General features: G+C 39.6%; 1 protein-coding gene across 4 annotated transcripts in view; it reads right to left on the bottom strand.

The window, feature by feature from the left end:
* The window catches only part of ACYP2 (acylphosphatase 2), a 159,914-nt gene that overhangs the window by 4,087 nt on the left and 135,356 nt on the right, over window positions 1-20,471 (bottom strand). The window contains exon 3 of one of the 4 annotated variants that reach the window (XM_029937356.1): window positions 13,747-13,804. The exons of the other annotated variants lie outside the window; for them this stretch is intronic. Coding sequence (XP_029793216.1) covers window positions 13,747-13,804 — 58 coding nt within the window. The remainder of the gene's footprint in view (window positions 1-13,746; window positions 13,805-20,471) is intronic. 4 annotated transcript variants of the gene reach the window in all.

The raw sequence follows: 20,471 nt of genomic DNA, 5'->3' as shown, positions 1-20,471 counted from the left end.
CTTCCACACCATTAAGAAGTTCACCAGCCAAAAGTAGGGCCAAGGAGAAATCTATGCCACTGGTAGGGGCAGAATGATAATGTCATTAGGTGATTCAGCTATGGGCTTGTATTAGATGCAGCAGGGGCCACTTTGTGCCATGGCTCCATGCATGCCACCCGTACTGCTAGGAGCCATCTTGCCTGACCTCCTACTAACCTAAGAGTGTTCTGGTCACCTGTCACTTGGCAAGCCCTGAGACTTCACTCATGTGCTGCTCCTGCAGTCAGCCCTTCATAGGTGTGGTTCAGATCTGGAAGTGGCAGAACTGTAAGTTGTCCTAACTAAAATGTTTAATTTCTCCTCTTTGTTTCAAGACAGGTGTTAGTTAAAAACCACATAATCAAACAACATCAGTTAATTCATTTCAATTCAATAAATATTTAGTATTGCATGCAAGAGTTATCCTTGATACTGGAATGCATATACAGATATCTGAAATGAAATTTCTTTACTATCCAAAATATATAAAGAACTTGTAAAACTCAACACCCAAAAAATGAATAATCCAATGAAAAAATGGGCAGAAGACATGAATAGACATTTTTCCAAAGAAGACATACAGATGGCCAATGGACACATGAAAAGATGCTCAACATCACTCATCATCTGGGAAATTCAAATCAAAACTACAGTGAGATAGCACCTCACATCTGTCAGAATGGTCAAAATGAGTAACACAGACATAACAGGTGTTGGCGAGGATGTGGAGAAAGGGGAAGCCCTCTTACACTGTTGGTGGGAATGCAAACCAGTGAAGCCACTTTGGCAAACAGTATGGAGGCTCCTCAAAAAGCTAAAAACAGAACTATCCTTTCATCCAACAGTTGCACTACTAAGTATTTATCCAAAGGATGCACAAATACTAATTTGTAGGATACATACTCCCCAATGTTCATAGCAGCATTATCCACAATGGCCAAATTATGGAAACAACCCAAGTATCCATTGATTGATGAATGGATAAAGAGGCAGTGGTATAAATACAATGGAATATTACCCAGCCACTAAAAAAGAACAAAAGCCTTGCCATTTGCAACAATGTAGATCAAGCCACAGAGCATTATGCTAAGCAAAATAAGTCAGAGAAAGACAAATACTATATGGTTTCACTCATATACAGAATTTAAGAAATAGAACAAACAATCAAAGGGGGCAAAAGAGAGGCAAACCAAGAAATTATAGAGAACAAACTGATGGTTGCTAGACGGGAAGTGGTAGGAGGGGTGAAATAGGGGATAGGGATTAAGAAGGGCACTTGTGATGAGTACTGGGTGTTGGAGTCAAGTGTTGAATCACCAAATTGTACACCTGAAACTAATATTACACTGTATGTTAACCAATGGAATTTAAATAAAAACTTGAAAAACACCACATCTGTGAAACTGTCAGCCAAGAGAAGCCAAAGGAGACATGATGATGAATGCAGTATCCTGGATAAGATCCTGGACCAGGAAAAGGACATTACTGGAAAAACTGGTGAAAGATGAATACAGTATGGAGTTTGGTTAAAAATAAAGAAATAAAATGTAATTCACAGTCTAACAGAAGAGTTTGGAGAATAATAAAAAATATTATAAAATAATTCAGAATATGAAGTGCACTGTGACATTAATATAAAGGCAGAGGAAATGGATAGGATTAATTTCTTATCAAGGTACTCAGGGACATCCTTGTAATAGCAATGGCACTAGAGCTAAGATTTAAAGAAAATAGTATTGAAAATTTCAAATCATAGGACAGGGAATGCCAGCTTACAAGAAGCATAGGGGGAAAATGAGTAATGTTAACCAATTAAAAAATGTAAAATTTGTGAACGGTCAAAAAATGTCTTAAGCAAAGCCATAACAAAGAGCAACCTGGAAAACTTACTTGGAATTTTCTTACTATAAAAAGAGCACTTGAAAACCAACACATAAAAGGTAGCCATTCCACAGAAAAAGGGACAAAGAACATAAACAGATGAGAGAGAAAGAAATACAAATGGTCAATAAATGTGAAAATATTCTCTTACACATAATTTTAAAAATATAAATCAAACAAGAATAAGATACCATCTGTTACTTAGGAAATGGCAAAGATTTGAAATTTTGATAATATCTAGTAGTGACAGTTAAGATGTGGGAAAAGAGGCACTTTTCTGGATTGATGAGAATGCAACTTTGTACAGCTTTTTAGAAGGGCAACTTGGTATTACCTATCAAAATTTTAAATATCCTTTAAATGACTTACAGATGTCATAGAGAGGAGGCCCTAGGATATGGACTCTGAGATGGAGATTAGTTTGTAGGGATTGCTCTTGGGTTCAAGAACCGTGGGAGGCAAGGAAAGTAGACAGCCAAGAAGTTGAGTGAGATGCATTGAAAACCTCTGCCAGAGAAGGACAGAAACCATATGTTTGCACTCATAGGTCTAGCAGGAAAACAAGAGAGACCTAATGGAGAACCAGGGGGAGCGAAGGAGGGAGAGAGAGTTGGGGAGAGAGAGGGATGCAGAACTTGAGACTATTGAATGCTGAGAATGAACTGAGGGTTGAAGGGGAAGGGGGAGAGGGGAAAAGAGGTGGTGGTGATGGTGGAGGGCACTTAAGGGGAAGAGCACTGGGTGTTGTATGGAAACCAATTTGACAATAAAATATTATGGAAAAAAAAAAAAGAAGAAAACCTCTGCCAACACACAGGAGCTCTGCATCTGGGAAGACCCTTCAGAGCTACAGTGAGAGAGCTGGGTCTTTATCCCCGATATGAGCCAGCCATTACAGAAGAGCTGCCCAGAGAACGTGTGACTGTTTGGTGACTTTCTTCTGCTGGGGCAACTCCTGAAGAGGGCTGAGGATGGCTGAGGGCCACGTTCCACCCGTGCTCCTGACATGTTCTCACAACTGGGCTTGTGAATGACAAGATGGGATGAAGATGCAAAATGCAAGACAAAGAAGTAGTAGTTGGTGGGACAAGGCCTCAGGGCAGGTTGGGAAGTAGACTGATTAGGTTTAGAGGGGAGGCCAAATCTCTGTACAGAAGAGAATGGGTCCAAAAAACCCCACCAAACCCTCCCCCCCAAACAATTTGGATAAGAAGAGGCACTGACATAAGGTAGCCTCCTTTTTCTCAGTAAAGAGGTAAAGTAATTTACTGAGAATTAAGGGAGGCGAGGTAGGATTGAGGAATTAAAGTGAAAATTGCTATGGGAGGGGAGCCTGTGAATGGCTCAATGATTCAGAATCAGCCAATTCTGAATTTCGGCTCTGGTCATGATCTCACAATTTGTGAGTCTGAGTCCCACATTGGGCTCTGCACTGACAGTCCGGAGCCTACTTGGGATTCTCTTTCTTTCCCCCTCTCTCTGCTGCTCCCTGGCTTGCACACTTTCTAAAAATAAATCTTAAAAAACAATAATTGTTATGGGAGCTAATTGCTAAAGAGCAAGGGGAGCCCTTGAGGGTGACCAGGAGTGGGACACGTGCCTGCCTGCAGGGCACTGTGCTCTACTTCCTTAGACACCTGTCCTACGAGCACTGTGGGACCAGTGGGACCAGGGATCAGCCCTTGGGCCAAAGGCTTCATAGTGACACCCAATCTCAGGGGCGGAGTGACAATTCAATCCTATGATTCCTGGAGTGAGCAATGGAAGGTAGGCCTGCCCACCCCCCAATCTGGAATGGACTTCTTAGCCAAATGCAGAACTGTGGTCTTACATTTACTGGAGTAAGGGAAATAAACCATTTCATGGGGGAGCTTCTGATTTTGGTATCTTTGTATCTCTTCTCTTGGACTGAGCAGATCCTCCAGGGAAGATATGTCCAATGTTTTACCTAGAGTCTATAAATTTAGCTATGTGTGTTCTGAGAAGAAGGGGAAGGCCTCAATATTTAGTGTGTAACTTTCGCTATCTCTGTTATTAGCACTTCATCTTTTTTCAGATGTGCCTACAAGACCCTCTCCAAAGCTTGAAACTGGCTTCCACCTGGATGGGTGAGGCAGCCACTCCCCAATAAGGGGTGGAAGATAATAGCTTATTAAGCAAATTTTAAATCCCTGTATTTCTGACCCCACATTTCTGCCCACTTGCATTTTCCAGAGCCTTGGGAGATTTCCACTGTGTTAAAAGGGCTATTTCTCCACTTCTGCCACTGGACACTTACCATTGAGGTCAGTGTGACCATTAGCTCATTTGCTTTCTAATTTCCCAAGTTTTATTGCCTTGTTTTCCAACATTTTGAAGCTTTCTCTCTTGTTCTTTGTTCTTGTGGGTGTTTAAACTTTTTAAAAAAAAATAGATTTTACTCATACTTAAGTGGGGTGTAGGTGGGAGAAGTAAATACATATGTTCAAAATGTAACACTTTAATTGAACGTATGGCTTTTTCCTTTTTATTTAAATTTTTAATCCATCTGGAATTCTCTGATTGCATTATATGAAAAATAGATCTTAATTTTGAATGGTTAGATATTTCCCCCAGCACAAATATTATCAGAGACTGAATCTGTGCATATGCCTGAATCTTTTTCTAGACATTCTATTTGACTCCACTGATAGCTCTGGATAATCCCTATACCAGTACCAAACTCTTATTCTTATAGCTTTAGAATGTATTTTAATGCCTAGCAGTCTTTATGCTACTCCCCCCAACCTCACTATTCAAATTGTCCTTGTTTATCACAAAGTCTATTAGACTTCAGCATAATCTTGTCTAAACCCTTTAAATCCCCTTTTAAATCTTAAAATAATTCAGAAAGAACCAACATTCTAAGACTGAATCTTCTCATCAAGAGCAACAAATTTTCTCTGCCTTTGTTCAAGTCTTTACATTTCTCATAAAATTTTTGTAGTTTACTTAATTCAGGTTCTGTCTAATAAAATGATCCTAAGTTAATACTTAGATATGTTCTATTTTTCTTGCTATTTTGAACAAGATGCTTTTCAATCATCATGTTTTTAAACTGGTACATAGGGAAACTCCTGATCTCTTCATTGTAATCAGATGCTTTACTGAAGTTCCTAGTAAAATAGTTTCCTCTGGGGTTCCTGAGATAAACCATCCTATGTAGTGCTCCAGAATTCATTCCGTTTGTCAATTTTTATCACTTTAATTGGATAATTTCAAATTGCTCCTTATTGTAGGCTATCTAGCTACATTTTGGTTGCTAGTTCTAAGCCTTTCAAAGAATTGTTTTAGTACATAAAGAAAAAAAGAATCATGAACAGTCTTCACTCCATCAAGGGGCCCGTATGATCATGGTACATTGCTCTGGCTATAGCATATTTTACCTATTAGGTCAGTAGACTCAATAAATACTGAATGGATGGTTGGATGGCTGAGTGAATTAGATTTGCTTGAGAGACACTGAAGTCTAATATTTCTGCTATAAATCTGAATCTGCTCTGTGTGTATATCTTTCAGGTATTTTTATTTAAGTAACATGATCCACTGGTAGGCTTTTAAAGCCTTTTTTTAAAATAAGAAGGTTCAACTAATACAAATGGAAGAATAAGAATGGAAAGTGGAAAGTTCTATTAACAGAAGTCATATTACTTGATAAACCTGTTCTCCCTTCACTCTAATATATTTTAAATGCTGTATGTAGCACATTTTGAAAATGAAAATTTTTCTGTGAAGTCTAATTCTTTTATCAAAATTATGTTGCCTTTAACAATTTCAAATAAGAGGACATTTCATTATAGATGCATTTCTTACATGTTTCATGAGGATTATTCATGGTTGTAAAAATTTTTATGGAGTGGCAAAAAACAATGCTCTTGCGTGTATCTTACGTATTCTTCAGGTCATCCATGCATGGGGAAAAATGGATAAAACAGTGTTGATGAATGTTAGATGACCAGGGGAAAATCCACTCATTTAACAAATTAACGATGTTGTGTTTTTATGTTCTGACTCAGGCAGTCACCAACTATTGGTCCCCTCAAGGGCTTTCACAGTATTCTGATTCTTTGGTGCCGATGACTCACATTTGGCTATCCAGTATAGTAAAAGCCAAACATTTATGGCCTCAGCAGCCAGCAAAGAGGCCAGCTGTGGCCTTCTAGAATGCAGTTAGGTTCTCCCCCTCCCAGAGACCCTTCTCTGACTGCCCCTATCTAAAAAGGACCTGCCCCCAACTATTGTGTGCACAGGGGAACTGTCACATTCTGTAATTGCTATGTAATTGTTTATGTAATTCTTGATGTGTTTTTTACATGCCTCCTCCATATTAGAAGGCAAATTCTATGAAGGCAGAGGAGGAGTCTGACTATTGCAACCCAAACATCTAGCACGATGCCCGATGACAAGGGGTATTCAGTAAATACTATACATACTGAATGAATCCATCTTTGTCATTTGCCGGCCTTCTTCAGATCTATAGCTTCTGTGCATGAGAAAAGGGGCACATTCCTAGGGTCTTCCATAGTCCACACACAGAAGGGAGCCCTGGGCACAAACTTTTTAACTTTTTTATTTTATCTCACATGAAACACCCTCCCTCCCATTTTTTTACACACTTTAAAAGGTAAACAAATAGTTGGTTTATTACATAAAAATGATAAAATTCATTTCAATCCCTATGAAATAATACAAGTAATGACTATGTTCATCCTCCAAGGGGAAACTGGAGGCCTGTGGCTCTGACTTAATAACCTGAACGTAAGCAAGTGAACCAAGTTTATTTGTGGAATCAGTTTACTTACTTTTGCCAGCCCTCAGATTTTACTGCAGTTCTTGTGATTTTTAAGCTTACTCATTATATATGTAAGCATACTAACTGACTTCACCCAGAGTTTAGGGTGATGATTACAACACCCCTGCAGGTCCAAGTCCATCCTACAAACTGAGTCATATGACATGCTGCCATCTCAGTCAAGTTCAGAGCACAATGGTTGTATATGCTCAGACGTATTGTAATTCTCAAAAATCCTTAGACATTTTTCTTGGTATCCTACAGCTGTGTAAACACCTATCATAGGTGTATTTGTTCAGGATTTTAAAGCTTTATAAAAAGAAGTGCTATTTCTTCCAACATAATCTTGCATGAAAGCTTAGTGTTTATAGAAGGGAGGTGCTTCTCTGAAGCAAGGGAATGGTTGGGGGTGAGGTACAGAACCTCCCTGTCAGGCCTATTTCCCAGCTATACCTTGAGCACCTCTGGGGAATCCCAAGGGCTCAGAAGAGCTCAATTTAAAAATCGCCCTATTAACCTATCACTGAGCAAATATGGGTGTGGAATGTATGGAGAATCCATCACAAGTAGAAGTGGAAATCAACATAGGACTGTCTCTTCTATTACCCAAGTCATTTATTGTTTCCTAAAAAAATTTGGTAAGTTCCTGGGGTGATAGGAAAAATTCCATTTAACTAATATCCTTATTGAAAAAAATAGGTGGAATTAAAGCACTAGAAAGCCAACACTATTAATAATTCATAGCAGTTCTATTTCCTGGGACTGAAGTGGGGCAGCATAATCCTTTCGGACATCTCTGCAGCACCAGTGTAAAAGACAGACCATAGCAAGAGAGCAGACAGTAAGAAGAGACAGCTAATGAATTAAAAGCTAACATGATGCATGCTGGAAAATATTGAGTTGCCTGCCCATGTGAAGCTTTTAAACTAGCATTAATAATGGAAGGATGGCACATATTACTTTTGCTATTCTCCTTTCTTAAGCATGTTTCTTATTCAGTTACATGTAGATAAATACTACCATAGACTTCTTTATTATCAATATGAGCTTTTTAAAAAATTTTTAAAAAATATTTATTTATGGGGGACAGAGAGAGACAGAGCACAAGTAGGGGAGGGGCAAAGAGAAAGAGACAGACACAGAATCTGAAGCAGGCTTCAGACTCTGGGCTGTCAGCACAGAGCCTGACACGAGGCTTGAACCTATGAACCATGAGATCATGACCCAAGCCAAAGTCAGAGGCTAAACCAACTGAGGCACTCAGGCAACCCATCAATATGAGCTTTTTAATGGTATTTTAATAGATCGTTGACCCTTAACAATATGAATTTGAACTGCACAGGTCCACTTACACATGGATTTATAATAAATGTATTTTCTCTTATTTTAAAAACATTTCTAGCTTATTTTAAGAATACAGTATATAATGCATCTAACATACAAAATACGGGTTAATCAACTGTTGATGTTATTGGCAAAGCTTCTGGTCAATAATAAGGATTAGAAGTTAAGTTTCTGGGGAGTCCAAAGTTATATGCGGATTTTCATCTGCACAGAGTGTTGGTACCCATACCCCTGCATTGTTTACATGTCAACTGTAATGTCTAAAGCTTCTGCCATATTGTAGCTCATGATCGGTGAAGAGTTCAGTGATTATCAAAGGGAATCCCAGCACTTCCCTAATTAACCTGAAACCAGATTACTCCTCTTTAAAATGGGGATAACCCTCACCTTACTGAGTCACTGACTGGATTAAAGAGAATGTATGTAAAGTGCCCAATGCAACATCCAACACATAGTAAGCCCTTAAATAGCAGCTTTTACTGTGTTATTGTTCTCTGTCTTTGTCAAAGGTGGCGGATTGCCTCTTAAGCAAACTCTGTGATGGGCAAAGTCCCAAACCTCCTGTGCAATTCCATTTGTAATACCTGTTGGAGTTATTGCTCAGCTGCAGTAGGAAATGACATGTCATTCAATCTCCTCAGTTGGGAGAGTCTGGAAGAGCTTTCAAGGCTAAGCCCAGGATTCTGAAAAGTGGCCAACTGGATCAAAGGGCCTGGGAGCAGAGAAGCCAGAAGAAGCAAAGGCAGTCACTTCTCTACCATACCACAGTGTCAGGTCAGCAAAGTGACAGATACTCTCTCCTGTTTTTAGTGTAAAGAAAAGAGAGAGTGGCACAGTGGTAATGGAAGTGAACTTTGGGATCATTTCTGCTTGAGTATACATGCAGATACCACTCCCCACTGGTCACAGTGGGCAAGTACCTTCAATTCTAAGTGCCTCGTTTGTAAAATGGAGAGCATGTCGCCTGACCCAGAGGTGTTATGAAGATGAAAGGAGATAATCTGTAAAGTGTTTCAGGCAGGATGTAGGAAATAGTAAACACTCAAGATTTAGCCGTTGTCTTAGGGCACCATAGCAGGTAATGAAAACCAACTTAGCTATTTTAGAATGGAATTTAATATAGGGAATTGGGTCCTTACAAGATCACCATGAGTCATAGGCTGGAAGAACCTATTTAGATGGGACCTGTTGGAACAACTCTGTAGAATTGGCTGCTCAAATATAAAATGTGATTCTCCTACAAATATAGACCGACAAGTGTCAAAGATTTCTATTTGATGCACTAAGTAATTACAGAACCTGGTTCAAAGGAGAATGCATATGTGTGTATATACATTCAAGCAATCAGGGAAGCTGACCTCAGGTGGCTAATAAATATGAAACTGGTTTAAATTCTAGAGAACAGGACTGTCCAACATTGCTGTTTTATGAGCATCATATACAATTCAAAATCTTAACTCTTTTACCATATTAAAGTAAAAATAAGTGAAATTAATTTTGGCATTTTATTGAGCCCAATATATTTAAAATACTATTTCAATGTATAATCCATACAAACAACTAATGAATAAATTAGATAGTTTACATATCTTTTATACTGAGGCTTTGATTCTGGTATTTTACACTTACAACAGATCTCAAGTCCAATTGGCCACATTACAAGTGCTCAATAATCATATATGGCTAGTGGCTCCCATATTATGACAGTTTTAGGGCAATAAAAGAATGTTTGGGATTATCTTCTCTTTAGGGCAAAAGTCTACTATATATTTACCAGAGAAAAAGGCAACTTGCTTTGCTATGAACAAGGAGTATTAGCATTTCTTTGGTTTGCTACAAGTCAATTTCTACCTTAGAGTTGTAAAATAGCCTAGTTAGTAAAAAATCACAGGTGCATATCCGTATAATTAGAAAATTCCTGAAAGTTCCCATGGACAAAACCCAGAACTTCCCTGAAAGACACCCCCTAATCTCCATTGCTAAGCCTTGAACAACTTTGTGTGTGTGATAGGCCCATGAGGGGACCTGCTGGGAGTCAGGAAACTGTCCCCAAAATCACTGCATTAATAGATGTGCTCCCCTAGCTGCAGTCCAGGCATCGGGAAGTCTCACCAGGACTATTGGCTCCAGACCCATGGAATGTCTGCTAGATCCTCACACTAGCTAAATAGAGGACTCAGGCATTTCTGCTGCTTCTCTTTTCTCCTATATCAATTTCAAATTCAGATTTCACATGAGGACCTCTGATTGATGAAACCTACATCAGGTTGGAGTCTCTGGCTGCAAGGAAGTCAAGGAAACACGGTTCCTGGCTCTCTAGGGTCTGCAGAAAAGGAAAGGCACCAGAAAGACTATGGAACTGAGAGTGAGCGAGGCAATATACCCTGTTTACCGCTGCTATTATTCATTTAACAAGAACTAGATGAACTTCTGCAGTATGGGATACAAAAGAGAAGTTTTTTTTTTCTGTTCTGACAGAAACATTTTTGTGGGCTCTCTCATATCTAGGGTTCCTCTTAGCGCTACAACAGAATTCTAAGGAACTCTAACCCTGAAAAGGAGAAACAGACAGAGGACAGGTAGAAGGAATGAGCAAAGTACAGGGAGATGTCCACAAAGTGTGGTGTTAAAGAAAACTAAGGGCACAGAGTATCTTAAGGAGGGAGAAGTCAACTTCCAAATGCTGCGGAGACTCTAAGTAAAACATGAGCTGAAATCTACTTTGGGGACCTTAACAGGATCAGCTTCGGTGACATGGTGGGGGTGGAAGCCACATTAAAGTGGTTTTAGGAGTGAGGGGGAAGTGAAGAAATGCCGACAGCAAGAATAGATCAATCTTTGAGCTGTCTGACTCTGAAGGAGAAGAGAGACACAGGGGAGCTTTATACATCTTTAAGGTTCTTTTTGGCAAGCAAGCCGGCCTCGATTCTGAGTTTGATGCCTTCCAATATTTATGAGCACTTTGTCTCAGAAGAACAATATTTGAGGAGGATTGTTTTAATAACACATGCACCTAGAATAGGGCGTTTTCTATTCCAGATATCTTAAAATCTCTCCTACATGAAGCCGAATGAAAACTGAGTTGGCCAGACTCCCCTGTGTTTTCATCTTCCACCCTGACCACTCCACCTCCCCCCACAAATGCTCACAAGACAAACTGAATTTTGAGGGGTGATACCATTAGTTGATGGAGGGCTACGAGATAGAGCCGAGCTGTGACCCACACAGAGCAGAGGTCATTATATTATACTTTTTTTAAGCCTTGTTCCTGGCTCTGTTTTATGTCCCCACCCTTGTTTTCTGACCTTTTTCACTCTCTTGTTATGGTTTTACATATTCTGACAAATCACTTTAAATTATGTTGGGAACAAAGTGAGGTATAAACACATAAAACTGAGGGTTTCTTTTTTCTTCTTGCTGATACTGTTTCTTTGATTTTATAAAGGAAATTACTGCAAAGGGGGGGTTGAGATTTATTTATGGAGTTTTGCTTTACAACCAACTTTACTAGATACCTTTTTCCACTAAAGCAAGGCATGAAATGTTCTGAGGTCATAAAGACATATATCTTTAGGGCAGTGGTCTCTGTAGCCAGCTACCAGTCTGTTCATGGTCTGGAACCTGGGAACTAAGAGCTCTCTTGGAATGGCCCAGGGGCAAGGGCAGAGTGGGGCTGAATGGCTCTCCTGAGTCGGGGGTACCTTGGCACTGCAGAGACCTTGAACACCACACTGAGTGAGAGCCCCACACAGCTGCTGAGGGCAGAGGCCAGGCCAGCGCCGGTCTAGCGGGAGCTTCACGTAGAGGCGTGTGCACAGGCCGTAGGACAGATTCATGAAGCATCTTTCTGACAATCACTAAAAATAATTTGTGGAGAATTCAATCTAAAGAATAGTTCAAAGGCAGAATGGAGAGGCAGGCAATAACACAAGAACCACTGGAAAAACAAGAAATTTGATAGGTGGACAATGAGGGGAACATTTTTAATGGAAACAAGACTGTTAGTGCTGCTATAAACACTGGGGTACATGCACCCCTTCGAAACAGCAGTTTTGCATCCTTTGGATAAATACCTAGTAGTGGATTGCTGGGTTGAAGGGTAGTTCTATTTTAATTTTTTTTTAAGACTCTCTGTACTGGTTTCCAGAGTGGCTAAATGGGTGATGGGCATTAAGGAGGGCACTTATTGGGATGGGCACTGCTGTTATATGTAAGTGATGAATCACTGGGTTCTTCTCTTTAAGCCAGGACTACACTGTATGTTAACTAACTTGAATCTAGACAGACAGACAGACAGACAGACTGTTAGGCTGTCTTTTAAGGATCACATCTGACAGCATATTGCTCTACATGTTGTTAACCCTAGAGATGTGGGCTTTCAGAATGCCTTTAAAGATGTACCAAGAAGTCAAAATAGTGACAGTCTTCTTTATTGGGATGTTTCATAAATAGGGAAATGGTTAAGGTTAAAAAATTTTCAGTCTGTAAGGGTTAAAAGAATTCTTTTAAGATCCTCATTTTCCCCTAGCAAGCTGTTTTATCTTTAAATCCAAGTAAGTGACTCAGTTCATAGGGAGGCCCATGATGGGATGTAAGAATGCCACTGAAATGTCTCAGTTCGTAAGCGGTCAACTGCAAGTGGTACTTGGATATTATACTCTGGATATTTATTCAGCACTGACATATTCAATGCACATATATTTTAGTCTGCTTTAAGTGATTCAGAAAATAGCCATTCCCTTTCAAAATGTTTTCCTTTTTGTATTCATAAAAATAGATGCCAATTTCCTTTTGCAAAAATAGGGAAAATAGCAGGCGAAGAAAAAATATGTATCCTTCTAATATTAATTTTTTTCAGATAGTAAAAAATAGTCATTGCTAAATCCCAATGAATGCTTTAGCCCAAAATTGCATGTATTGTTGTCCCCCCATAACAAAAAATTCGAACAGTGCGTGTTTGTTAAGTGGCTTTAAACTTGCTGTATTTTTCATAAAGAAATATGAATAGCTTGATGAATCTTATATAAATCAAAGGACATCATCAATTTATTTAAGTTGCCTGTCTAGTGGGAAGTGACAAGGTGAAAGAAGAATGGATTCTTGGCTGAGAGGAGGAAGGGAGAAAGACTTAATGGAAGAGACTGAGAGACAGGTAATGATCCTGCCCTAAAGCAAAATTCTTCACAATTTTAATATTGCATTCTAAGATGTGCTCAGTTTCTCTGACACCATTAATAAAGTGATCAAAGACTGTCTAGTCACCAGAATCAAAATGCAATTTAATTATATTCTATCTCCCTCTTCTGAATCGAAAGCTTCTTAGAAAGTAGATGGCTGTCACATTTACTTTTCCAAATGACTTTTAGATGAAGCCGCTCAAACTAGGCATACAAAACAAACTCACTGGAAAGATGTGCTTGCATTTAAACAGAATTAAGAGTCTGAGGTTTCAGAACTTGAAATCCTGAAGCTGAAGTCAGAAGATAGGTCGTATGGTGGGAGAAAGTGGCCTCTCTGACATTGGGTCTATAAAATGCTCTGTGGGCCTGGCAATCATCCAGATGAGGACTAATGTTTGGGAACCTCTTATAATTAGACACTCTTTCCTGCTACAGCTAAACTTGGATCAGAGAAAAGAAAGAAAGAAATTAGCTATCGGCTTCCTGTAGAATCTGATGAGGCATCATTACCTTGGCGGAGACGCCAACAGTCTTCAGTGGTCTAGAAAATGGATCCTCAAAGCTTTCTCTGAAATGATCAAGTTTAGGGGCACAAATAAATGCTAGCCAAATTCACAGATCAATTTATAAAATAGAGTACTGTGTAGACATTTATATTGGGCACCGTATTTGTCAAATATATCATCCACTTGTGTAAGAATTTTCCTACTGGGGAAGCGTGCTGAAATGGAATTACATTAGATTTCTTTCTCCAGTCTAGGCATGTTTTGGCCTGAAGAATCTACACTGAGAATAATTTCTTCCCTAGCTAACAATGAAGACGTGATAATAATGGATTGCCTTTTTAAGAACTCTTCATCACCCACTGCTTTTCACTTAACACATCATTGCCTCAGACGGGTTAATAAGGCTACAGACTTCTTTACGGTTACTGTGTTCCTGTCCTAAGTATATTCTCTGGTCACCTGGATTATGCTGAAACACAGACCAGTCTGTTCTTGTTTCTAGGAAATAGAGAAGGAAAAACCTATCACTTTTTTTTTAAACCTTATCACTTACTGTGCCGTATTTACCGACTACATGTTAAGGCAATTTGCTTTGAAAGGGCTAATTTTGTTTCCATTTTGGAAGGCAATACCTCTTTTATTTTCAATAGTTTTGGAAAAGGTAAGAGCAGTGAAAATCTTTCTAACCAGTAGTCACAGACGTGGTAGGTGACTGACTGCAAGAATGCCCTTTGCAGGGCGCCTGGGTGGCTCAGCCGGTTAAGCGTCTGGCTTCGGCTCAGGTCATGATCTCACAGTTTGTGGGTTCGAGCCCCACATCGGGCTCTGTGCTGACAGCTCAGAGCCTGGAGCCTGCTTTGGATTCTGTGTATCCCCCTCTCTCTGACCCTCCCCTGCTCATGCTGTCTCTCTCTGTCTCTCAAAAATAAATAAAAAACAAAAAAAATTAAAAAAAAAAAAAAGAATGCCCTTTGGCCACAGAGAGCATTATCCAGAAATAATTCAGAATGTTCTCCCTGGCACTCAAGCAATGATACTCTTATGGCAGCATCTAGCATGGGTGTGCTGGGTCAGGAAATGTTTCTACGGCCAGGGTGCTACTCAGACGACCCTCAAACTTAGAGACTTGAAGCAGTATTTATCCTGCTAGAAGTCTGTAATTTGGGCAAAGAGAGCTCATCTCTGCCACACTCCATGGAGAACACTGAAATAACTGGAAGTGTCAGTCACTCACAGGTATGGCAGGTTATCCTTGGAAAACCCAGTAAGCCAAAGTCTGGAAGAGCCGGGGCTCCTCAGGCATCTCTTCTCCAGCACGATGGCTTCAAAGTAGCCACACTTCTCGGGGCACCTGGGTGGCTCAGTCAGTTAAGTGTCTGACTTAAGCTCAGGTCATAATCTCAGGGTTTGTGGGTTCGAGCCCTGCGTTGAGCTCTGTGCTGATACCTCAGAGCCTGGAGCCTGCTTCAGATTCTGTGTCTCCCTCTTTCTACCCCTCCCCTGGCTCACACTCTCTCTCACTCTCTCTCTCTCTCTCTCTCTCTCTCTCTCTCTCAAAAATAAACAAACATTAAAAAAAAAACACAAAACCAAAACAAATTAGCCACACTTCTCACACTTGTCTCAGCTCAGGAATCCAAAAGCAAGTGTGAGAGAGAGCAGCTGATGGAAGTTGCATCATCTCTTCTAACCTAGTCGTGGGAGAGGTTCAAGTGTCACCTGCACTGCATTCCATCTGCCAGAACCCAGTCCCCAAGGCTATCCCATATTTAGGGGGAGAGGAATTAGGCCCCAATTTAAGTGAGAGGAATGGCAAGGAAATTGTGCGCTTGCATTAAAATTACCACAATAACTTTATATAGATGAAGAATTACAGGAGAATATACCATTTATTTACTCGTTCATTCAACAAATACTGAATTTGTACCATAAACTAACTTAGCATATCCTTTTTAAAAGATTCTAGATATATTCTAGTCTGAGACAACTCAAATTTGGCATGATTTCATGCATCAAGGCTGTATTTTATTTTAGGCCTGTCATATGAAAGTACTCAAGCCAGTACAAAATGTCAGATGATGACAGTCATCCATTTGGAAAGGAAGATAGTCTCAGCACTATAAATGGGTTTTTATTAAAACTCACTAAAAACTCAAGAAACAGGGGCGCCTGGATGGCTTAGTCAGTCAAGCATCCAACTCTTGATCATGATCTCATGGTTTGGGGGATTGAGGCCCACGTTGGGCTCCATGCTCTTCGTGCAGAGCCTGCTTGGGATTCCCTCTCCCCAGCTCATGTGCGTGCTCTCTCTCAAAATAAATAAACTTTAAAAAACAAAGTCTGAGAAAATAGAAGTATAAATATTCATTGAATAAAAATATATTCTAAACATGTATTTGTTGAACATATTTGTGTAAAAGCAAATCATCTCTTCTAATTTTATACTCTTAGTGATTAAAATAAAAATTTTCCTTGACTTCCCAATTATTCCAAATTGCCTAGGATGTGACAAGAGGATTGACAGGAGATAAAATACAGAATACATAGGTGAATGTATTGGCTAGGATAGATTCAGCTTAGAGGCACAGAGACAATGGCTTGAATAAGGGAGGTCTTCACTTGTCCATTGTGGAAGGAAGCCTGGAGGCAGGTGGTCCAGGATTGGTGTGACAGCTCATGACCTTGAGAGACCCTTTCAGCTTACCACTCAGCTACCTCTGGGATGTTGTCCTCATTTTCCTCACCCAAGACAGACACTAGTGCTCCAACCATCACATTTGTATTCTAGGCAGTAGAATGGAGAAAGGGCAAAGGGAAAAAGAACATGTACCTTAAGGTAAACTGCCTGAAGGTATAGTTTGTAAATATGGTACAATAAGTGAATAGTGTCCAGGAGCAGCCACACAATACTTCTGATTACATGTTGTTGACCAGAACCCACCAACAAAAGAGACTGAGAAATGTAGGCGAGGTTGACTTTCTACTGGTCCAGTAAAAGTCACTGGCATTTCAGTGGGAGACGTGGAAGGTGGTTCCTAGAGGGCAGCTAGCAGTCCCAGCCACAGGGTGGAAATCAAGTGTTCCATTTTGCATACTAAGCATAAGATGTTCTTTAGACACTCAAGTCAACAACAGTATATACAAGTCTGGAATTTAGGAGAGAGACTGAAAACCTGGGGTTAGAAATTGGGAACTCATTGGCCTACAGATGATGTTAAATACCATGGGGCTAGATGGCAACACATGGGGAATGAATGGAGCCAGAAGAAAGTGGTCAGCCACATGGGCTACCAGCAGAATAGGCTGAGAGGACATGGTGAGAGAGAGCGAGGAAGAGCCAGGACACTTTGGCATCCTAGAAGCCCAATGACGAAAGAAGCACAATAAGACTGGAGCCTCCACAGTCTCACAGGCTTCTGGGAGTTTGAATCTCCAAGCCTGAGAACTGATGATTGAGTTTGGAAAGAAGGAGATCATGGAGATAGGATGTGCCAGGCTGCAGTGCAGAAGTGGAGAGCAGAGTCTGTGGGAAGGGGCTGAAGGAGAACCAGAGGGGGAGGAAGTAGAAACAGTCAGTAACAGTATTTTCTCCAAGAGATGTAAAGGGCAGTAGCTGGAGAGGAATATGGCATCCAGAGAAATCCTTAAAAAAAATGACTGGATATTAGAATATATTTATCTGCTATGGGAATGAACTGTAAGAAAAGCAGAAGGTGATGATGTGGGAAAAAGTATTAATTGTGGCAGAAAACCACAATTGGTCTGGTATACAAGTGGAAAGATCAGAACTGTGTATAAAAAGGATACACAGAGCCTAGAGAAGAGAGTAAGGTCAGAGATAATGAGAGAGAATTCAAGGGAAAATACATGGTGAAAGGATCCTGCAGTAGAATGAAAGAACAAATACTCAAGAGACAAGATTCATCTCAAGGGCCACTTGGGATTCACTGGTAGTGGCTGCCTGGGGCTCTGTGTTGAGCAGATGGGTAGAAGCCTTATCCAGCCCACGGGGGAGGGGGGGCAGTGTAGTGATCCGTGATGAGCTCCCCAGTGTTCTAACCTTAAACACTTAGGAGCCTACTTTTGAAAGTGTGTTTCTCTTATTTTTTAAAAATAATTTCTACACCCAACATGGGGATCAAACTCATGATCTCAAGATCAAGAGCTAGCTGCATACTCTACCCACTAAGCCAGCCAAACTCCCTTAGTAGCCTACTTTTGATGTCAGTACTTGTTATGAGTCCAACCTTGGCTTTTAATTATATAGTTTTTCACAAAGTTTAACCATACTACAAGTACTGTTGTAATCTTTTCCACTTAATAATATGAAGAGAATTTAGCTTTTGTGTTAGTGGATCAATATCTACATCATCTTTTTAAATGTTCCTCGGGTCTTGCATTAAGTGAGTGGACCCATATCCTATGGTTGGAAATTCATGTTGTTCCAGTTTCAAAAATAAATATTTACTTGTAAAACTCCTTCTAGATTACATTGACCTTATGATCTGGAAGGCATTGGGAAGTAGTGGTTTACAAGCATGGGCTCTGGAGTCAGAGCAGAAGCCCTCTGGGATTCAAATGACTGCTATTTTAGTTCCTAGCACTGTTATCTCTGTGTGTCTCAGTGTCTTCATCTGTAAAATGGGGCTAATGGTATTTCCACTATATAGAGGTGATACAAAGATGAAAGGAGATAATATATATATAGAAAGCACTAAACTTTGGGCTTAGGGCATGGAAAGCATGCAGTAAAGGTTAGTAAACTGAAGTAGGTTTATGTCAGTCCACCTCTATCCTCAGTGCCCAGCCCAATAAGCCTGCTGAGTGAGTGGTTTGTACATAAGATCTGAAGTAACAGTATTAAAAGGTTATAATCCTAGTCAGAAAGATAGACCTAAATTGTGGAATCCTGAGCCAAGGTATACAAAATTAACAAAAGGTTTATATGTAAGAATTATTTGGATAATTTTTTTGTTTATTTTTATTCATTCATTCATTCATTCATTCATTCACTCAGTAGGACAGAACCTAAAATACACCATTTATCATTGGATTGAAAATGCCACTGTGAAAAATATAAAAAGATTTTAGATCATTGGTGGTACTACTGTTTCACAATGCTGTTGCCTTAAATATGTTTTTAGATCATCATATTTGTATTCCTTAAGCCACTAATTAAAGCAGTAATACCTGCTCATTGGAAAGATTTCAGTCCAACAAGATGTAAGTAAAGGAAGCAGAAAGTGAAAGCTCCTCTTCACCACCTTGCTGCCCACTCTCAGATGTTGCTACCCTCTAAAATATATTCCCTGACCCTTTCCTATGCTTATACCAATATAATATACACAAAACTCCACATGCATGTACCTGAACAGAGAATCGTCATCATCTGATTTTAAGTCACAAAATGCTGCTCTACTTTCATAGTAGAAACAAAACCAAAAAACAAAGAAAACAAAACAAAACCAGCTTCGAAGCGATTTCTATCTGAAAAGATTCTCACTGGTCTGGTGTTCTGATCTGCTAAACGTTCATTTCTGGTGGTATGCTTGGAAGTGACTGACTTTACGCTGTTGGCTAATCACTTAAAAGTAAGTTAAGTGTTTCAGTTCTGTTAAATAGAAACTGTTCTTTCTTTTTTAAAATTTGTTTGAGAGCAAGAGAGAGCGCGAGAGAGCGAGAGAACAAGCAGAGGAGGGGCAAAGAGAGAGGGAAAGAGAATCCCAAGTAGGCTCTGCACTAGCATGGGGCTTCAACTCACAAACAGTGAGATTATGACCTTTGGTGATATCAAGAGTCAAATGTTTAACTGACTAAGCCAACCAGGTGCCCCAAGAAACATTCATCAAAGTATGTCTTTCTTAAATATTCATAAGAGTATATGGGGCAGGAGGTGGAGATACCAGACCAGAACTAAGATCTAATAAGGTAGAATTGTGTTCCAGTTAAGAATTGGTCTTCAGGATCTTGAAAACTAACCACAGACACAGTGATCTGCCTACCATGGAGTACAGGCTGGAGCAGACAGAGGACACAAGGGGGGATTGTGAGATGGTTGGGAATTGCTGAAATTTGCATCACCGAAATTCCCAGCACGAACACTAATTTTTAGTTTCCCATCATCCTTGATGGTAAGATTTGCTGGTCATTTATTGTTGGGGTTGTTTCATTTAAAGCCTCTCTGATCGCCACCCCTGATGGGAGTGTAACTCATCTTGGGATTTAGAATTGTATTCTAAAGGAATTTGTGAAGGATTTGGATAACTTGGATATTCTTCTGTTGTCCTTTCACAAGAGATTTTGATTTACTATGTAAGTCAAATATTGGAGGCAAAAATACTCAAATTAACATAAATTTCATTTCCAAGAAAACTGGGGTCTCTTGGGTAATCAATTATGAATAAAACCACATAAAATGAATAGCAACAGTCAGTTCAGCTCCCTTGTGGAAGGAGATAGGATATAAATAAGTAAATGTATAAATGAAAATAAACAGTAATGAAATTTACTAATTATGCTGCTTGCTTCTGTTAAAATTCATTCAAAGGAAGAAAATAATTAGTGGGTAGGCTATAATAAGTAATTTTAGAACTCTTGTTCAGATGTATTTAATTGAATTTGTGTAATAAGGGAAAAGTAGAACTTGGTAAAGCATTTTCAATAATCATCTAGTTTCTATGTCACTTCAATTCAACATTTAACTCCCTAGGAAATGCTCCAAGGTCTCTT

The sequence above is a fragment of the Suricata suricatta genome, chromosome 4 (genome assembly GCF_006229205.1).
Source record: "Suricata suricatta isolate VVHF042 chromosome 4, meerkat_22Aug2017_6uvM2_HiC, whole genome shotgun sequence".
Taxonomy (NCBI): Eukaryota; Metazoa; Chordata; class Mammalia; order Carnivora; family Herpestidae; genus Suricata; species Suricata suricatta.
Note: the sequence above shows the minus strand (reverse complement) of the source record. Positions and strands in the feature narration are given on the sequence as shown.